This window comes from Miscanthus floridulus, chromosome 1 (assembly GCF_019320115.1).
Source record: "Miscanthus floridulus cultivar M001 chromosome 1, ASM1932011v1, whole genome shotgun sequence".
NCBI classification, from domain to species: domain Eukaryota; kingdom Viridiplantae; phylum Streptophyta; class Magnoliopsida; order Poales; family Poaceae; genus Miscanthus; species Miscanthus floridulus.
This window is the reverse complement of record NC_089580.1, coordinates 64,825,644-64,839,777: the sequence shown is the minus strand read 5'-3', so window position 1 is coordinate 64,839,777 and position 14,134 is coordinate 64,825,644. Positions and strand designations below refer to the sequence as shown.

The 14,134-nt window shown below is 40.9% G+C and overlaps 2 protein-coding genes and 1 long non-coding RNA gene across 8 annotated transcripts in view; 2 read left to right on the top strand and 1 right to left on the bottom strand.

Moving 5' to 3' along the window:
• Positions 1-2,983: 2,983 nt before the first annotated feature.
• LOC136485630 (protein TRIGALACTOSYLDIACYLGLYCEROL 4, chloroplastic-like) lies at positions 2,984-7,187 on the top strand. 3 transcript variants are annotated; one of them, XM_066482486.1, is made up of 6 exons: positions 2,984-3,485; positions 4,010-4,244; positions 4,511-4,865; positions 5,483-5,820; positions 6,437-6,527; positions 6,634-6,800. In XM_066482486.1, the coding sequence occupies exons 1-6, from the start codon at positions 3,217-3,219 to the stop codon at positions 6,660-6,662; spliced, it is 1,317 nt and encodes a 438-aa protein (XP_066338583.1). In that variant the 5' UTR covers positions 2,984-3,216; the 3' UTR covers positions 6,663-6,800. The 3 variants fall into 3 exon arrangements, with proteins under 3 accessions (XP_066338583.1, XP_066338590.1, XP_066338576.1); XM_066482479.1 differs by lacking the exon at positions 6,437-6,527 and having other exon boundaries at positions 2,993-3,485; positions 6,634-7,187; XM_066482493.1 differs by lacking the exons at positions 4,010-4,244; positions 6,437-6,527 and having other exon boundaries at positions 2,992-3,485; positions 6,634-7,187.
• A 1,854-nt stretch (positions 7,188-9,041) lies between these two features.
• Positions 9,042-12,104, top strand: LOC136485602 (uncharacterized). Of its 3 annotated transcripts, XM_066482459.1 has the most exons (3): positions 9,042-9,819; positions 10,807-10,856; positions 11,656-12,084. In XM_066482459.1, the coding sequence occupies exons 1-2, from the start codon at positions 9,223-9,225 to the stop codon at positions 10,822-10,824; spliced, it is 615 nt and encodes a 204-aa protein (XP_066338556.1). In that variant the 5' UTR covers positions 9,042-9,222; the 3' UTR covers positions 10,825-10,856; positions 11,656-12,084. The 3 variants fall into 3 exon arrangements, 2 of the variants coding, with proteins under 2 accessions (XP_066338556.1, XP_066338552.1); XR_010766505.1 differs by having other exon boundaries at positions 9,042-9,834; positions 10,807-12,104; XM_066482455.1 differs by having other exon boundaries at positions 10,807-12,090.
• A 1,151-nt stretch (positions 12,105-13,255) lies between these two features.
• Positions 13,256-14,134, bottom strand: part of LOC136485621 (uncharacterized) — a 2,803-nt gene continuing 1,924 nt past the window's right edge. For both annotated transcript variants that reach the window (XR_010766507.1, XR_010766506.1), the window contains exon 4: positions 13,256-14,134. This exon is cut by the window's right edge and continues 388 nt beyond it. This is a non-coding gene — a long non-coding RNA (uncharacterized lncRNA).

Sequence of the window (14,134 nt, the reverse complement as noted above, 5' to 3'; positions counted from 1 at the left end):
TCACCAATAGCAACTCGCTCATCCCGACTTTGTCTGTCTTCTAAAGAAATCGCTCTATGACTTGAAGCAGGCTCCTCGTGCTCTGATACCATATAAGAGAATATAAATGGAGGAATATTAATATATTGCATTGGGCCTCATGGGCTGATTATATAGAGTACATGGGACTAACATCTCACATGATTAGGCAATGTGGTACTATTCCTAATACTCTCACAGCCCCTAGGCTACCAGCCGAACAGGCTTGGTGCCGGCCCATAGCAGGCCCCTTAGGCGCCTATTCTAACACTATGTAAAGATAGCGCAAGACGAGATTGTCTTTTAGGGTGAGTTTGGTTTTGGCAAAGTTAGATGGGATTTGACCATCCATGGATTCAGGATGAGCTCATCAATACTTCCTGTTTGGCTAGATGGATAAGACAAGCTTTTCTTGTTTGGTTGGATAGATGAAATGTGAATAGTTGACTAATATATTTATTATTTTAAAATAATGACAACTAATTATACACTACTCTTTCTAGCTTTTTTATGTACACGGCTTTAGCTGTGCACCTAGATATGATGTATGTCTAGATGCACACGAAAAGTTATGAGCCTAAAACAAGCTAGAACAACTTGCAATTTAGAATGAAATAAAGATAGTAATAACTATGCACTAACACTAATCTTGCCATATGATAATCACTAATTAAACATAAAATGTGTTAATTAGCACTACTACTACTACCCTAATTGGCACACAAAACATATATTAGTCACCATATTAACACTTGTCAAAACTAATATTGTCATTATAATTACTAAGTAATAATATAACATACTGAATTATTAATTTATTTACTAATGACAAAGATTAGAAAACATAGATGAACTCGTCCATTGGAACTGAGAAGCGCTATGTGACCTGAAAATCTTACGAAGCGAATAAACGACAATCTTTACTTATTGAACTGACGTAGCATCTTTGTTTTTTTGGTGTGCAAGGAGTTGATTTAGAAACTTTTGAAATGCCTGTTGACCAAGAATTATTATCTACTTCATTCATTTCAAATTATAAAATGTTTTGACTTTTTAAGATACGTTGTTTTTGTTATGAATCTAGACATATTATATATCTAAGTGTATAGCAAAAGCTATGAATCTAGAAAAGTCAAAACGTCTTAATAATTTAAAATAGAGAGAGTACTAAACATGTCTTGTTCATAAGGATCAAATATCAAATGGACGAGTCTCATTTGATGCCTTGATAGTCTGATGGACATATGCAAAATTTTAATTCGGAGCAATTTTCGAGTGAACCACACATTTAGTCCGTAGTTATGGTGTTTTATCACCTCATAGGTGTTCAAAATAAGTTAGAAACCCAAAAAAAGTGCAAGTTCATTTGAATAGTAACATCATCAGTCAGAAATCTTTTTTTCGTTACCCTCTCATGGTAATAAATTTTGAGAAGACAGTGGAAGGAAAAAAAAACTAAGAAATTGAAGTCTAAATTTGAGGCGAGGAAGAAAATAGCAAGACGACATCTGCGCACACTTATGTGTATGCAAACAAGTGTAGTTTACACTCCAATTACTTTTTAAACATGAAAGATCCATGGCTGCAAGCTGTAGATTATTGCATGCTGTGAACTAAAATGTACTGCATTGGACTGCAAAAAGCTAGGGTTGTGTACTTGTGTATATACAAAATGCCCAAAAAACTTAGTATAGAGTTATTTGTGTTTAGCAATATTTTTTTTGAACCTATTGTTTAGCAATATTACTATGTTGGTTGCCAGTTTTACTCATGAGCGTGAGCTGCCGCTAGGCATTTTTGCTTCAATCTACGAACTACGGAGTATTATCTAGATGGAGGATGGAGATTAAGGGAGAGTTACAACGTGACTTTGATATGTGAAGTCATTGAATCCGGCTCCTGGTTCGTTGAGGCTTGACTCGAAGGGAGCTCGGCGACTGAGGTTGTTTATCAAATATTTTCGAATGCACATCTTGCTTTTTGAGTAATCATTCTTTTAAAGTTTAACTAGATTTATAAAAATAGTATCAATATTTATAAATCTAAATATGTTTATTATAAAAATGTATTTTACTATAAGTCTAAAAATATTCATTACTCATTATAAATGCTCGTACTTCTTTGATTTCTTCAAAAGCGATGAGATATGTTTTTTGGACCGAGGAAGTAAGCCTGCTTAATAGAGATGCAAGTGGACTAGCATGTGAATCCACGAGCAATATAGTTTAAAGTAGGTAAATATAGACATTGCCCAAAAACTAAACATTGTCCAAGAGCAATGCATATATTCACTTAAAATATATTTACCTACTTTAAACTATATTGCCAAAAAACTAAACATTGTCCAAGAGCATATTAGACATTTCTTAGAAAATCTCGTATTTTTAGAGATAGGGCTACGCTGCATGCCAAATATATTTACCTACTTTAAACTATATTGCTCCATAATGAATTTTGGTGAAACAGAGTTAAAAAGGTAAGAGTAGAGAAGTCCCAAGGACCTGAAGTCCATGAGAATCTACACATTTGATTTGACAGGATGGCCAGCTTAATTTTTAGCCTCTAGGGCTTGGGTTTCTCCAAAATATGAAGAAGCTAGGAAAAATCATACTCTAATGGCTTCATTTTCTAACCCAAAACAGACTTCAGTTTAACTATTTTTTTGTTTCAGAAGTTATTGTGCTCATTTGAATAGGGCTTAAAATTTGAAGACTGCTATTATAATTTTACTAAATTAGAGATATGCTATCCTGTCACATATGTCATTGACTTATGTGTGTCTCACATATCAGTGAGATACCAATGACAAATCTCTAACTTTACAAAGTTATAATGGTCCCGTTCGCTGGTCTGAAACTTGGTTGAAACTGACTTAAAAATACTGTTCTAACTGAATTGTTGTGAGAGAAAAATATTGTTTTAACTTAAAAAAAATAAGCTAAATATGGGGTAAGCCAAACGGAGCCAATGAAGCTGACCGAAAGCCTCTACAAAAATAACCAAAGAGAACCTTGAGATGAAGCTGGGCAGGGGAGCCCTCGGCCCGGCGCCCCGGCCATCTGCATCTGCCAAACAGGGCCAGCCAACGTTACCCACCTACACCTAGGCGGCTACCAACTGTGCGTGCACACCCCGACGCGGACAGCCGACGCGAAATCGGAAGGACCACCAGCTCAAAAAAAGCGCCGCCCGGCGCCGATGTCGCTGCGGCGGATGCGATGGATGTCGGACGAGGACGGGCGGTGGGAGCTGGACGCGGAGACCCCGGTGACGATGGAGGGCACGGTGCGCCCCGTCCCGGGGGACCCCCTGCCGCTGGGGCTCTCACGGGGCTACCGCGTCACCCGCCCCAAGCAGCTCGACTTCTTCCACCGCTTCATGGCGTCCCCTCTGGTCCCCACCTTCTCCGCCACCCGCGACGACCTCTCCGTCAACCACGCCCACATCCTCTACATCACGGACAACTGGTATGGTAACGAACCAGACCCATTACATATTTGTACCGCTGCTCCTAGGATGTTGCGGTTGGGAGGCACTCAATGTTTTGCTTGCAATCTTGTAGCGTCAGGCGCCAACCCTATAATGTAGGCTTGGTGTGCATAGTGTGATTGAGATAACCCTGGATTTGATACATGTATGAATTTAAATTGGTTAATTTTGGATCATTATGTTAGCACTAGGATTATGTGCCTCCCTTATCAATATTCGTTAGTATTGATGTCTCAGTGGATGAAATGCGAGTTGATTTGATTATTACTTGATTTTAAGTGACCTGAAATGGGTTATCATTGCTGTCTCTTGTTTGTTATGTATAGCATTGCCCGCTGAGAGGGAGAGGAGTAGAGTACTGTCCAGTTTTTTGTTTCTCCTTGGTTAATTTAATGGACTAAATAGCCTGCCCAATGTAGATATCTAGTAGAGGTTATACTTAATGTTCAACAAGTTTCTCACCAAACTCATGTTAACAGTCAATCTGTTGTGATCTGTTCAGGTCTTCTACCATCTTGGAGAAAATCAATGTTAACAAGCTTGTGTCTGTCGTGAAAGAGAAATTAGCAAATCGACAGGAAGAGGCCTCTTGGACCAAAGATTTGAAGAAACACTTGCATGATGTTATGTCTCTAGGTGTAGGCACGGAAATCTTGATCACACCAGACACCACTTTGCTGCTGGAGTTATTTGATGTCAAGAAAGGCAATCGAGGAAAAGCGATATTTCACCACGAGGCAAAAAATCTGGACGCTCTTAACCTATTTGGTATACAGTTAGTTATTTGTGGGTATTCTTGTTGCTTGCACTACGTTTCTCAATAAATCACGTTCCGTTTCAGTATAGATTAGAGCGCCTAGCTGTTGATAATGGTTTGTGGAAGTTTTATCCTGTTTTTTTCTTTCTTTCTTTTCTCTTTTGGGAATGTTTAGTTTACTTAACTAGTTTATGTTGTTACTGTTCTGAATGCTTGGATTAAAGGACACCTCTTTATCTATTGCAGCTTCCTCATCATAATATTACACTCCAAGCATCTTGGCCTGGATTATTTGTTGATAAAAAGGGAGCATATTGGGATGTGCCATTGTCATTATCGGCTGACCTTGCTTCAGTTGGCTCCAGTTCTGGGTTGAGTTATCATCTATTATTGCAGCAGAATAGTGGTGAACCAAAATGTTTTGGTGGTGATAAAACATATGATGTTCCTATTGCTCTGCTACCTGGCCTATGTGCTAAAGCGGCTATTTCCATCAAGAAAAGCATTGATGCTTGGAGGAAAAAAGAAGATAAGCTAAAAAACGTTCAGCCATATGATATATTTCTCTCGGATTCACATGTTTCTCTTACTGGTATCGTTGGTAAGTGTCCACTTTCCATTTGTTGTTGATACTCCTTTTAATAAAAATTCCTTGCATCCACTTGCTTGGACTTTGGAGGTTCTGTTGCTGCCCCTCAAACTGCTTCAGAAACCTTTTCATTGACACACCATTCATTTCCTGGATTTCCAGAGTGTAACCTGATCGTAACTTAGTCCTTCTGTTTCCCATTGCTGAGGTCACTGTAAAAAAAATTGGATACCTAGCCCTCACCTAGGTGGTTAGGTGGCACCTAGGTACTACTGTATTAGACACCTCACTCAAGCCTAGTGTCTAATTGCTTCCTAGACTGCCTAGGGGTCCAAGTAGCCCGACACTTTGCCACTCAACCAGTGCCTAGCGCCTTTTCAAAATTTTGTTGTGATATTACTAGACTTTGGAAGCCAATAATATCTTTCACTTCATATAGATGCTGGTATACAGTATCATGAACGGCTTGATTTCCCTATATGCTTTATTACTGCCTAGTTTTCCGTTGGTGCTGACATTTAGTGCGTCTCTGCATTACTATGTGAAATGGTTATCAGTTTAATAGCACTGTATTGGATTTATAGGTAATCAGCAATGTTTCTCAAGTTTCCTTCCTTTCCTTTATTCAGGTGCAGTAGCCAGTGGATATTTGGGAAACTGTTCAAGGAGAGTGGCTATACGAGATGAAACACAAAAGAGTAATGCTTTTAGAATGCTTGATGAAAGGAATAAATGTGCTGCCTTTGCAGACCTCTTTGCTTCTGTTACTTTCACTGCTCAATATGGGAATTTTCAGAGGCTTTTTCTGGATTTGACTAGGGCAAGTGCCCGATTTGATATCACCTCTGGCTCCTTGTTCTTATGTGGTGCTTCTCGCCTTGCACAAGATTTCTTCTTCTCTAGAAGACCTGATGTAGAGACATTCTGCGATATTTGTCCTGATGTGACTGTTTCCCTTCAACAACAGGTAATTCATTTTTTTCGTTTCATTGTTCTCTGATACCTGTTAACTAGAAATTCTAACCACTGATTGGGGTATTGTCTTCTTTCCTATGGGTACTTTGGTAGCTACTGCTTACATCTCAATCTATTGTGCTCAAAAGTAATGAAAAAAAACAGAGGTACTTGGGACTAACCACGATAGTTCAGGAAATATTAATAATATTAATGACTGCCTTGCAGGAGAGCTTAATCTTATTTGAAGTCTAGGCTATGCTTAGATTCGCAAACACCCTGACTCTTTATCTTCTGTGCCGTAATGTAAACTATGGCTATGGTTTATTAGTTACAGTTTGATGCAAATCCTAGTGCTTATGACTTGAGCCACTGATTACTCTTGTTGAGGAACAAATTCCATCTACTGAAATGCCAGGGGCTAAATTTGTTATGATGAGTACAGCATTGCCAACGATAATGGTAGTAACAGATGGTATCAGTTTAGAACATACTAGGAGTTGTTATCTTTTGGCCATTTCTCTCTGATTGCCTGCCATCAATAAATTATAAGAATAAACAAGATGATCGTTGTGTGTGAAAGGTATCATATGGAATTTATCTCGTCTTAATAAAGCTCTTCCTTGAAGGGCGGGCCTGGTGCAAGTGGTAGAGTCTTACCGCCTGTGACTGGAAGGTCCCGGGTTCGAGTCGCGGTCTTCTCGCATTGCACAGGCGAGGGTAAGGCTTGCCACTAACACCCTTCCCCAGACCCCGCACAGAGCGAGAGCTCTCTGCACTGGGTACGCCCTTTTTTTTAATAAAGCTCTTCCTTGTCTTGCTGCAGATAGTTGGCCCCTTCAGTTTTCGTGTTGAATCCTCTGTTGCCATTGACCCCAGAAGCCAGGACCATTTTGTTCGAGTGGATGATCCAATCTTTGCAATTGATTGGGCTCTCAAGGTCCTTGGTTCAGCAAAGGCCACAGCGTGGTATTCACCCAAGCATCAGGAGGCCATGGTGGAGCTCCGGTTCTACGAAGCCTGAAGCTGTTCATCATGAACCTTGCATAAAATAATGCCTGGACTTCATGATCGCTATGATAGCTGATTTCACTAGGATCAGATCACATGAAATGAATGGTTGACGCCGTGATGGTCAGATGAATCGACCCCTTGTAAAATCTATTTACGACCTGCTTTTACCGGTTATCAGTTTTTTTTTGCTACGAAGGAAGTTATACTGTTTGGAGTCTTTAGAGTAGTGAACTTACTAGGTGAACCTATGTGAGATTATGTTTCTGATTGCCTTTTGTCGGTGTACAAAAGTCATGTTCCCTCCATTTTCTTTAATTTTTAAATATATGAAGTTTAGGATAAGCTAATTAAAGGACTAAGCCTTTTTGAGACATCCATTTGTTCATCATTTTGACAAAACTCAAGACTCAGTTGAATCATGCAACACAAATCCTGAAGAGTTAGCATTTGTTTGTGATAGCCCTCAGGAGCCAGGAGGGATGCTATGCGTCACAAATGCTGAAGCGAATTTGTATTCTCTTTATTCTAGTGACTTGCCCTCAAAACTTTAAAAATCGGTGCAACTCAATTTCTACATGTAATGTGTCTGGTTTTTAGCTGAATTTGGATTCTCGCGTTGCAGCACTCAAAAACAGAAAATTGTAAAAGTGGAAACCCCAATAGAGTAACGCAGCACTCAAAAACAGAACAGAAATCGTAAAAGCGGAAACCCCAATAGAGTTCAGGCCCACTCGTAATTGAGCCCGCGCTCGTGCTCGCTTTGCCCCCATTGGGCCCATTCATTCCCTTCGCGGGCTCCCAGCTCAGTAAACCCTACTGCCCAGCAGCACCCACCCATCTCGCCGTGCCGCCGCGTAAACCCCGCCCGCACCCATCTCGCCGTTGCATATCTGTGACTCCAATCGTCGCGCTTTGCAATTTTAAGACTTCAAACGACGACTTCGTACCGTCTGGATTCTTGATTTCCTTGACATTATAGGTATTTTCTTTCTTTTCTAGTATTCCTCCATGTATTTAGCACCTGAGTGGTCGTATTTACCCTTCTGATGTTTAGCCGTGCCGCTCGCTATTTCCCTGGCCGCTCGTACGTACGTGAGTCCTTGCCGTGCCGCTCGGTGAGCCCTTGCTGCGCCGCTCGGTGATTCGCTCGTACGTACGTGAGTCCTTGCCGGCAGGCAAGCTGGACGCCGCCGCCGCTCCTGTGCCAGGCCCGGACGCGGCCAGGCCAGAGGCCGCTGCGGCCTCTCCAGACCCGGGCGCACCCATCCCTGAGGCCGGCGCGGCCAGTCCTAAGGCAGTCCGCACCGTAGACCGCTAAAGCAGTCGGTATGTTAGCGGTGGTGTACCGCACGCTCGCACCGCGCGTCTGCAACGCGCGCGGTAGCGTACCGGCCGCACAAGAAAGCGCCACAGACCGCGCACGCGGGAGAGCCAATACTGTAGCGCGAAGAGAGAAAGAGAGTTGATGAGAGAGAAAGGGGGAGAGAAAGGAATAAAATATGAAATAGTGGGTATAGAGTATGTGATAGAGATAACACGGGTGTGGAAGAAATACGTATAGAGTAGAGAATCTCGATAACTAGGATATGATAGAATATTCCTTTTTAGAGATGGAAATAGAGGTGGACAAGTGCAAATTGCATAAGCCGTTTGCGGCCATCCTGAACCGGGCGCGGCCAGGTCGTCGGGAGGTTGGCCGTCCATGGCCGGCGCGGAGATCGCGGTGGGGAAGTCGTGATGGCGGCCGCGGGAAGTCGCGATGGCGTCGGGTCGCTCGATAGGTTCGGGCTCTCCTCCAAATGTCGTACTCAAGCCTGTACGTACCGTGCAAAATGACAGAAGGACAAAAGGGTCCGCTCAGGTGCTAAATATATGTATATATCTATATCTATTCCTAATACTAATCTATTCCACACACATATATTTTAGAAAAATCATCATTTTTTTACGGAATTAAATGGAATAGCTCTAAAATTTATTTTTATTTAATTTTATAAAAAAATATGATTTGATATAATTAATATATCTTAAAAGAATTATCATTTTTTGCTGAATTAAATGAAAATAAATTTTATATAAAAATTATAGATCTCGATCAAATTACAACTTTCTAATTTTAAGTTTTTTTATTTAAAGTCATTAAAATATTTAAAAAATTTAATAATATATTTAAATATAAGAGTATTTTCATCTTTTCACGTGTGTAGTTTGACGGAGTACACGAAAAAGTCTCTTTATTCTGTCCCTTCCCGATTCAGATGGCGGCGGCGGCGGTTTTTCCACGGGCGGATGATAACCGGCGGCGTCGGGCTTCCGCACTACAATATGCACACCGGCGGAGGTGGTCCCGCGGCACACCGGCGGCGGCGGGATCGCGTCCAGAGGCCAGTCGCATCTGGTGATGGCGATTCCTCCCAACCCCGACTCCACCGACGGCGGCGCACCCTCCCCAGCGACCATTAGCAGCAGCGAGCCCCTTCGACCATGGCCGGCGGCGCCTCTGGACCCCAACGGCAACGGCGAGCCCCTTCCCCTAGGGCTGGCGGCGCCTCTCTTCCCCAACGGCAAGGCCGACTGCGACATCTCCCGGATCCAGATCGAGGGCGCAAGCGGGGGTGGCCCCCGGCCCGTTCCCCCGCGGCTGCCATGGAGCTTGGGCGGAGCGTCGTCCGGTGGAGGGCGAGATCTGCACCCAATGGCGATGGCGGCCTCCTCCCCCGTACGGGATCTGGTGGCCCCCTTCTCTCTGGCCGCCAGTGGGCCCCCTACCCTCGGCCGGCGGCGGCTCCTCACCCCCATGGATCTCAAGCACGGGAAGCAGGTGGCTATGCGAACGCGGCAGCCCTCCCCAACCCCGACCTCGACAACGGACGAGGTAGCCCTCCCCAACCCCAACTCCGACGCTGGCGGCCTCCCTGTGATGGCGGTGGCCTCTCCTTGGTGCCGGTGGTGGCAGCGGTGGCGTCTCCACTCATCCAGTGGCGCCCAGCGGCTACTGGTAGTTTGACTTTTGGTAGTAATATTGTTTGCATATACTGCTATGATGAGAAAACGTTACTATCTGAATCCTTTTTTTTAATACTGCTATGGAACAATATTTTTCGTTGCTTATTAGTAGTAGTTGTGAGAAACCACCAATCAGGTGTCTACTAGTTCATAGTATCATTAGAACTACTATTGTATTATTTAGCGTTTATTAGTAGTAATTGTCAGTATTTTCTTTTCACTATAATCATTTTACACCACGGCTACTTTGCAGTGCAGACCATGTCTAGTAGTAATATTTATCATTTGTTAATAGTAATTTTAAATATTGTGCATTCACATAACTATCTTATTATTGCAAATCTTTTGTATCTGGTGGTACAAGCAAGGTGGCGTGGGAATGTAGACATTGTATTGATAATTTAAACTAGAGTTTTACTACTAGCTAGTGTCCCGATTATTATAAGACAATTAATTGTAGAGAAAGGAGCTCTATAAGAAAATTACTACTATTAGAGAAATGAACTCAATAGAAGTAATTTCAGAGTGTTTCTCTTTCTTTCATACATACGTTTAAAAAATACTCTTGTAGCAGGACGCCTGTAAGACAATTACTTTTCTAGAGCTAATTTCCTCCCAACTGATTACCACACGCACAACTATGCAGAGTCTTCTATTATGTGTAAGCTAAGATGAAATCAAATTTCAGTCCCTGGTACTAATTTACTTTTCTAGACTGTATTAGTGTATTAGTAGTATTTCACTATTTTGTGTCTCCTCTGTCTGTTGGTGCAGCCAGTAGTTCATTTGTTCTGTCAGTATTTGTAGTAGTATGCAACCCAATTAGTACTATCTTAGCATGCCTTTTAATTCTTGGACTTGGATAAAGGTAGTAGTACGGGTAAGTTGCAGTACTGTTCGTCGTTCTGAGTACATTTCCTTTTGCTTTCCTTCTTGTTGCATCGTTTTTGTTACTACTAAAATGTTCCAATTGGATCAGGCGCTCAGTGACAGATGATCTGAGAATGTAAATTAAACTGCAAGGACCAGGTAAGAAAAATCAATCTGAATTTGTATGAGATGGTTGTTTCTGAATTTGTATGAGACGGTGTAACAACAGAGCTCATGGCACAAGATTAGTTTACTAAAACATATCATTATGGAATGGTCTATCAATTCATTGGATGTGTGAGGAGATTCAGAACGTACTTCTGCATTCTTGTGCTATGTAGCATACTCTTTGAATATATGATTGTTCATATTGGGTCTGACAGCAGGTTATATTTGCTTTCGTACTCTTTGAATTATCATTAGAACTACTATCGTATTATTTAGCGTTTATTAGTAGTAATTGTCAATATTTTCTTTTCACTATAATCATTTATCATCAGTATGACCAATCCTGCTAGCTATGAAATGTAGGCAGTAGGATCGCCATCCACTGTAGTAGTACTGAGCATAGCAGTAATATTAGTAGTAGTATAACTAGTGCTCCTGGTAGTTTTACTTTTGGTAGTAATACTGTTTGCATATACTGCTATGATAAGAAAATGTTATTTGATATTATGTGAAATCTGAGTCTGAGCTAAATAAATGAGTCATCTTTTTGGATTAGTTACATTGTATCTGTAATTTGAAAATGCTTAGGATAATTCCTGGATTAATTGCTCGAATAATATCTCTATTTGTATCCTGTGATTTAACAAGTAGTAATTTTGAACTTGAACTATTGTAGATCTGAGGTAAATATGCCTTGACTCGTAGGTTTCTAGAATACTTTCTTGTATGCTAAAAAATTCCGCAACGGAAGAAGCAAACTCAGCTAACTTATGTCTCCATTTCATCCCAGTGCATGAACAGGTCTGTAGCTTGCCAGGAACGCCGTGAGGGACAAGAAGACCTGTGTCATGCCGCACAATATCCAGCTTGCCATGTGCCACGATGAGGAGCTAACCAAGCTGCTGGATGGTGCCACACGCGAATGGCAAGCAATTTGTACTGTTGTGCCAATGCGCAGCTCTGCTAGTGTCCTCTGTTGTCTGATCCGCTAATCCGCTGGTGAAAGTGCTTGCAATTCGTATAGTGTCGTGAACCAATATCTTGCAGATCAGACACATGGATAAATGTTGTTTATTTTGATGATGGAGAGATTAAACATAGATTTATTTGATTAATTTTGTATGTACATGTCGATTATAAATTTCAAAGGTGGTACTTTGATCCTTTGATTTTAACTACTGCCACAAGTGATTTTTTTTTTGTAATTACTACTAAGATTGTGTAAATTACTACTCAAATTTTCAGTTCAATGTTACGTTCAATAAAATATCAGTTTGATATATGCACGCATCGTCATGAAATGCCTCTTTAGTCTTTACGGTTGGCTGGGGAGTGCACCAGTCTTCCGCAGAATCATCAGGCAGGCAGGAAATCAATCAACCTTTACGGTCATCAATGTTTACGGTGGATGAATCAAAGAACGTTCACGGTCTGTCATAAAAAAAAATCAACGTCTAATTGAGAACCATTCCACGTAACGTTTACGGTCTGTCCTAAAAAAATTCAACGTCTAATTGAGAACCATTCCACGTAATTCCTTGCGTATCCATAACTTCCTTATAGGCATTTACGGCAAATTGAGAAATCAAATCACTAACTCACTTAACTATAGGCATTTACGTTTAATTGAGGAGAAAAATCTGTTCCATGCGTATCCACCCATAGTTAGAAATAAACAAATAATTAACTTCCTTAATTATTAACCCGTAGTTAATTATAGGCATTTACGGTAAGGCTGCGTTTAGTTCGCGAAATGAAATTTTTTTATGTCACACCGGATGTTTCGGGGACGTCGGAAGGGGTTTTCGGATACTAATAAAAAAACTAATTACATAGCTCGCCTGGAAACTGCGAGACGAATTTATTAAGCCTAATTAATCCATCATTAGCGCATGTTAGGTACTGTAGCACTTATGGCTAATCATGGACTAATTAGTCTTAAAACATTCGTCTCGCGATTTCCAACCAAACTGTGCAATTAGTTTTTTTTTGTCTATATTTAATACTCCATACATGTGCCCTAAGATTCGATGTGATAAGATTCGATGTGATAGTTTGGAGTGAAAATTTTTGAGAACTAAACCAGGCTAATATAGGAGGAATATCTGCCGCTTCTTTCACGGTACTAGTATAGTGCCCGTGCTAACGCTACGGCTTTATTTTAGGGATACATATGAAAACAACTAAACGACGATATTTTTTTCCATAGTTTAACTTTTGCACAATTGTATTTGAACATGTATCCAATCTGGGAAATACTTTTGCATAAAAAGACATAATAAAGTCATTTCTCACATTAACCATCTAATTTACAATCTGCCTAAGTCCTTAAACATGTCTTGGAGATCTTCAAAAGAAGCTGTCAAAACTTCAAAATTGTGAGTTAGGCATCAAAATTATCAAACTTCAAAATTCTCATTGCATTTTTTAGAGCTATCAGGGATCTTGTTCTGCATATACTCTTTTCAGAGCAATGCAAGTGCGTGCTACAACTAATCAAGAAAAATGGGGACTAATGAAAAGAACTGGTTCAGGGTCTAAACACGAAGCCATTACTGAATCAGCGGCAACAGGTACACTGCACGCCTTTAACTAAAACTAATATCAAGAAGATTCAAGACCTGTAGACAAACTTAACTAAAACTAATATGAAGAAGATGCCTAAAAGAATATGGCAAGGAGAAAAAAAATACTAACTGCTCTTTGAATTCCTTAAATTGTTTAGATTTTGTTTCAAGACCTTTCATTTGGGAACTAACTTCTAAGTATTGCTTTTGAGCTTATTCAAGATAAGCTGAAACCAAAAGCTGTTGAATTGTTGCCAGTAGCTGCCAAAAAATACCATGATAAAAATACCAGTGGATGACCATATATATACACATAAACTTTTCTTAATAATTTTAACTACTACCATTCCCCATAACCAATCAACATCACAGGCTTGACATAGTCATAACACCCGTAAAAAATACCATGTCAAAATTTGTGATTTTAGTTAATTACAGGCTTAATTACTTGCTCTTGTTATTTCAGACATGAACCTACGAGGCATCAACATACAGACTTGATAACTTGCCAATAGCAGTACAGACTTGATAACTTGCTCTTGTTATTTCAGACATAACGGAAAGACATACAGGAGGTCCTAACCTGATCGTCAATCTGCGGCGTCTCCTCGTCCTCCCTTCCTGATCCCTGCAGCGAGGGAGGCTCCCTGCCGCGCTAGAGCAAGCCGGGGCGAGATGCAGCGGCCGGACGGCGAGCGCGCG

What these genes read in the sequence shown, in the direction of transcription:
- LOC136485602 (XM_066482455.1), top strand. Translation starts at nt 9,223, where the DNA reads ATGGCGATTCCTCCCAACCCCGACTCCACCGACGGCGGCGCACCCTCC.
- LOC136485630 (XM_066482479.1), top strand. Translation starts at nt 3,217, where the DNA reads ATGTCGCTGCGGCGGATGCGATGGATGTCGGACGAGGACGGGCGGTGG. An exon ending in AAGCGATATTTCACCACGAG is followed by an intron (nt 4,245 to 4,510) that starts GCAAAAAATCTG and finishes TATCTATTGCAG; the next exon opens with CTTCCTCATCATAATATTAC. An exon ending in TTCTCTTACTGGTATCGTTG is followed by an intron (nt 4,866 to 5,482) that starts GTAAGTGTCCAC and finishes TCCTTTATTCAG; the next exon opens with GTGCAGTAGCCAGTGGATAT.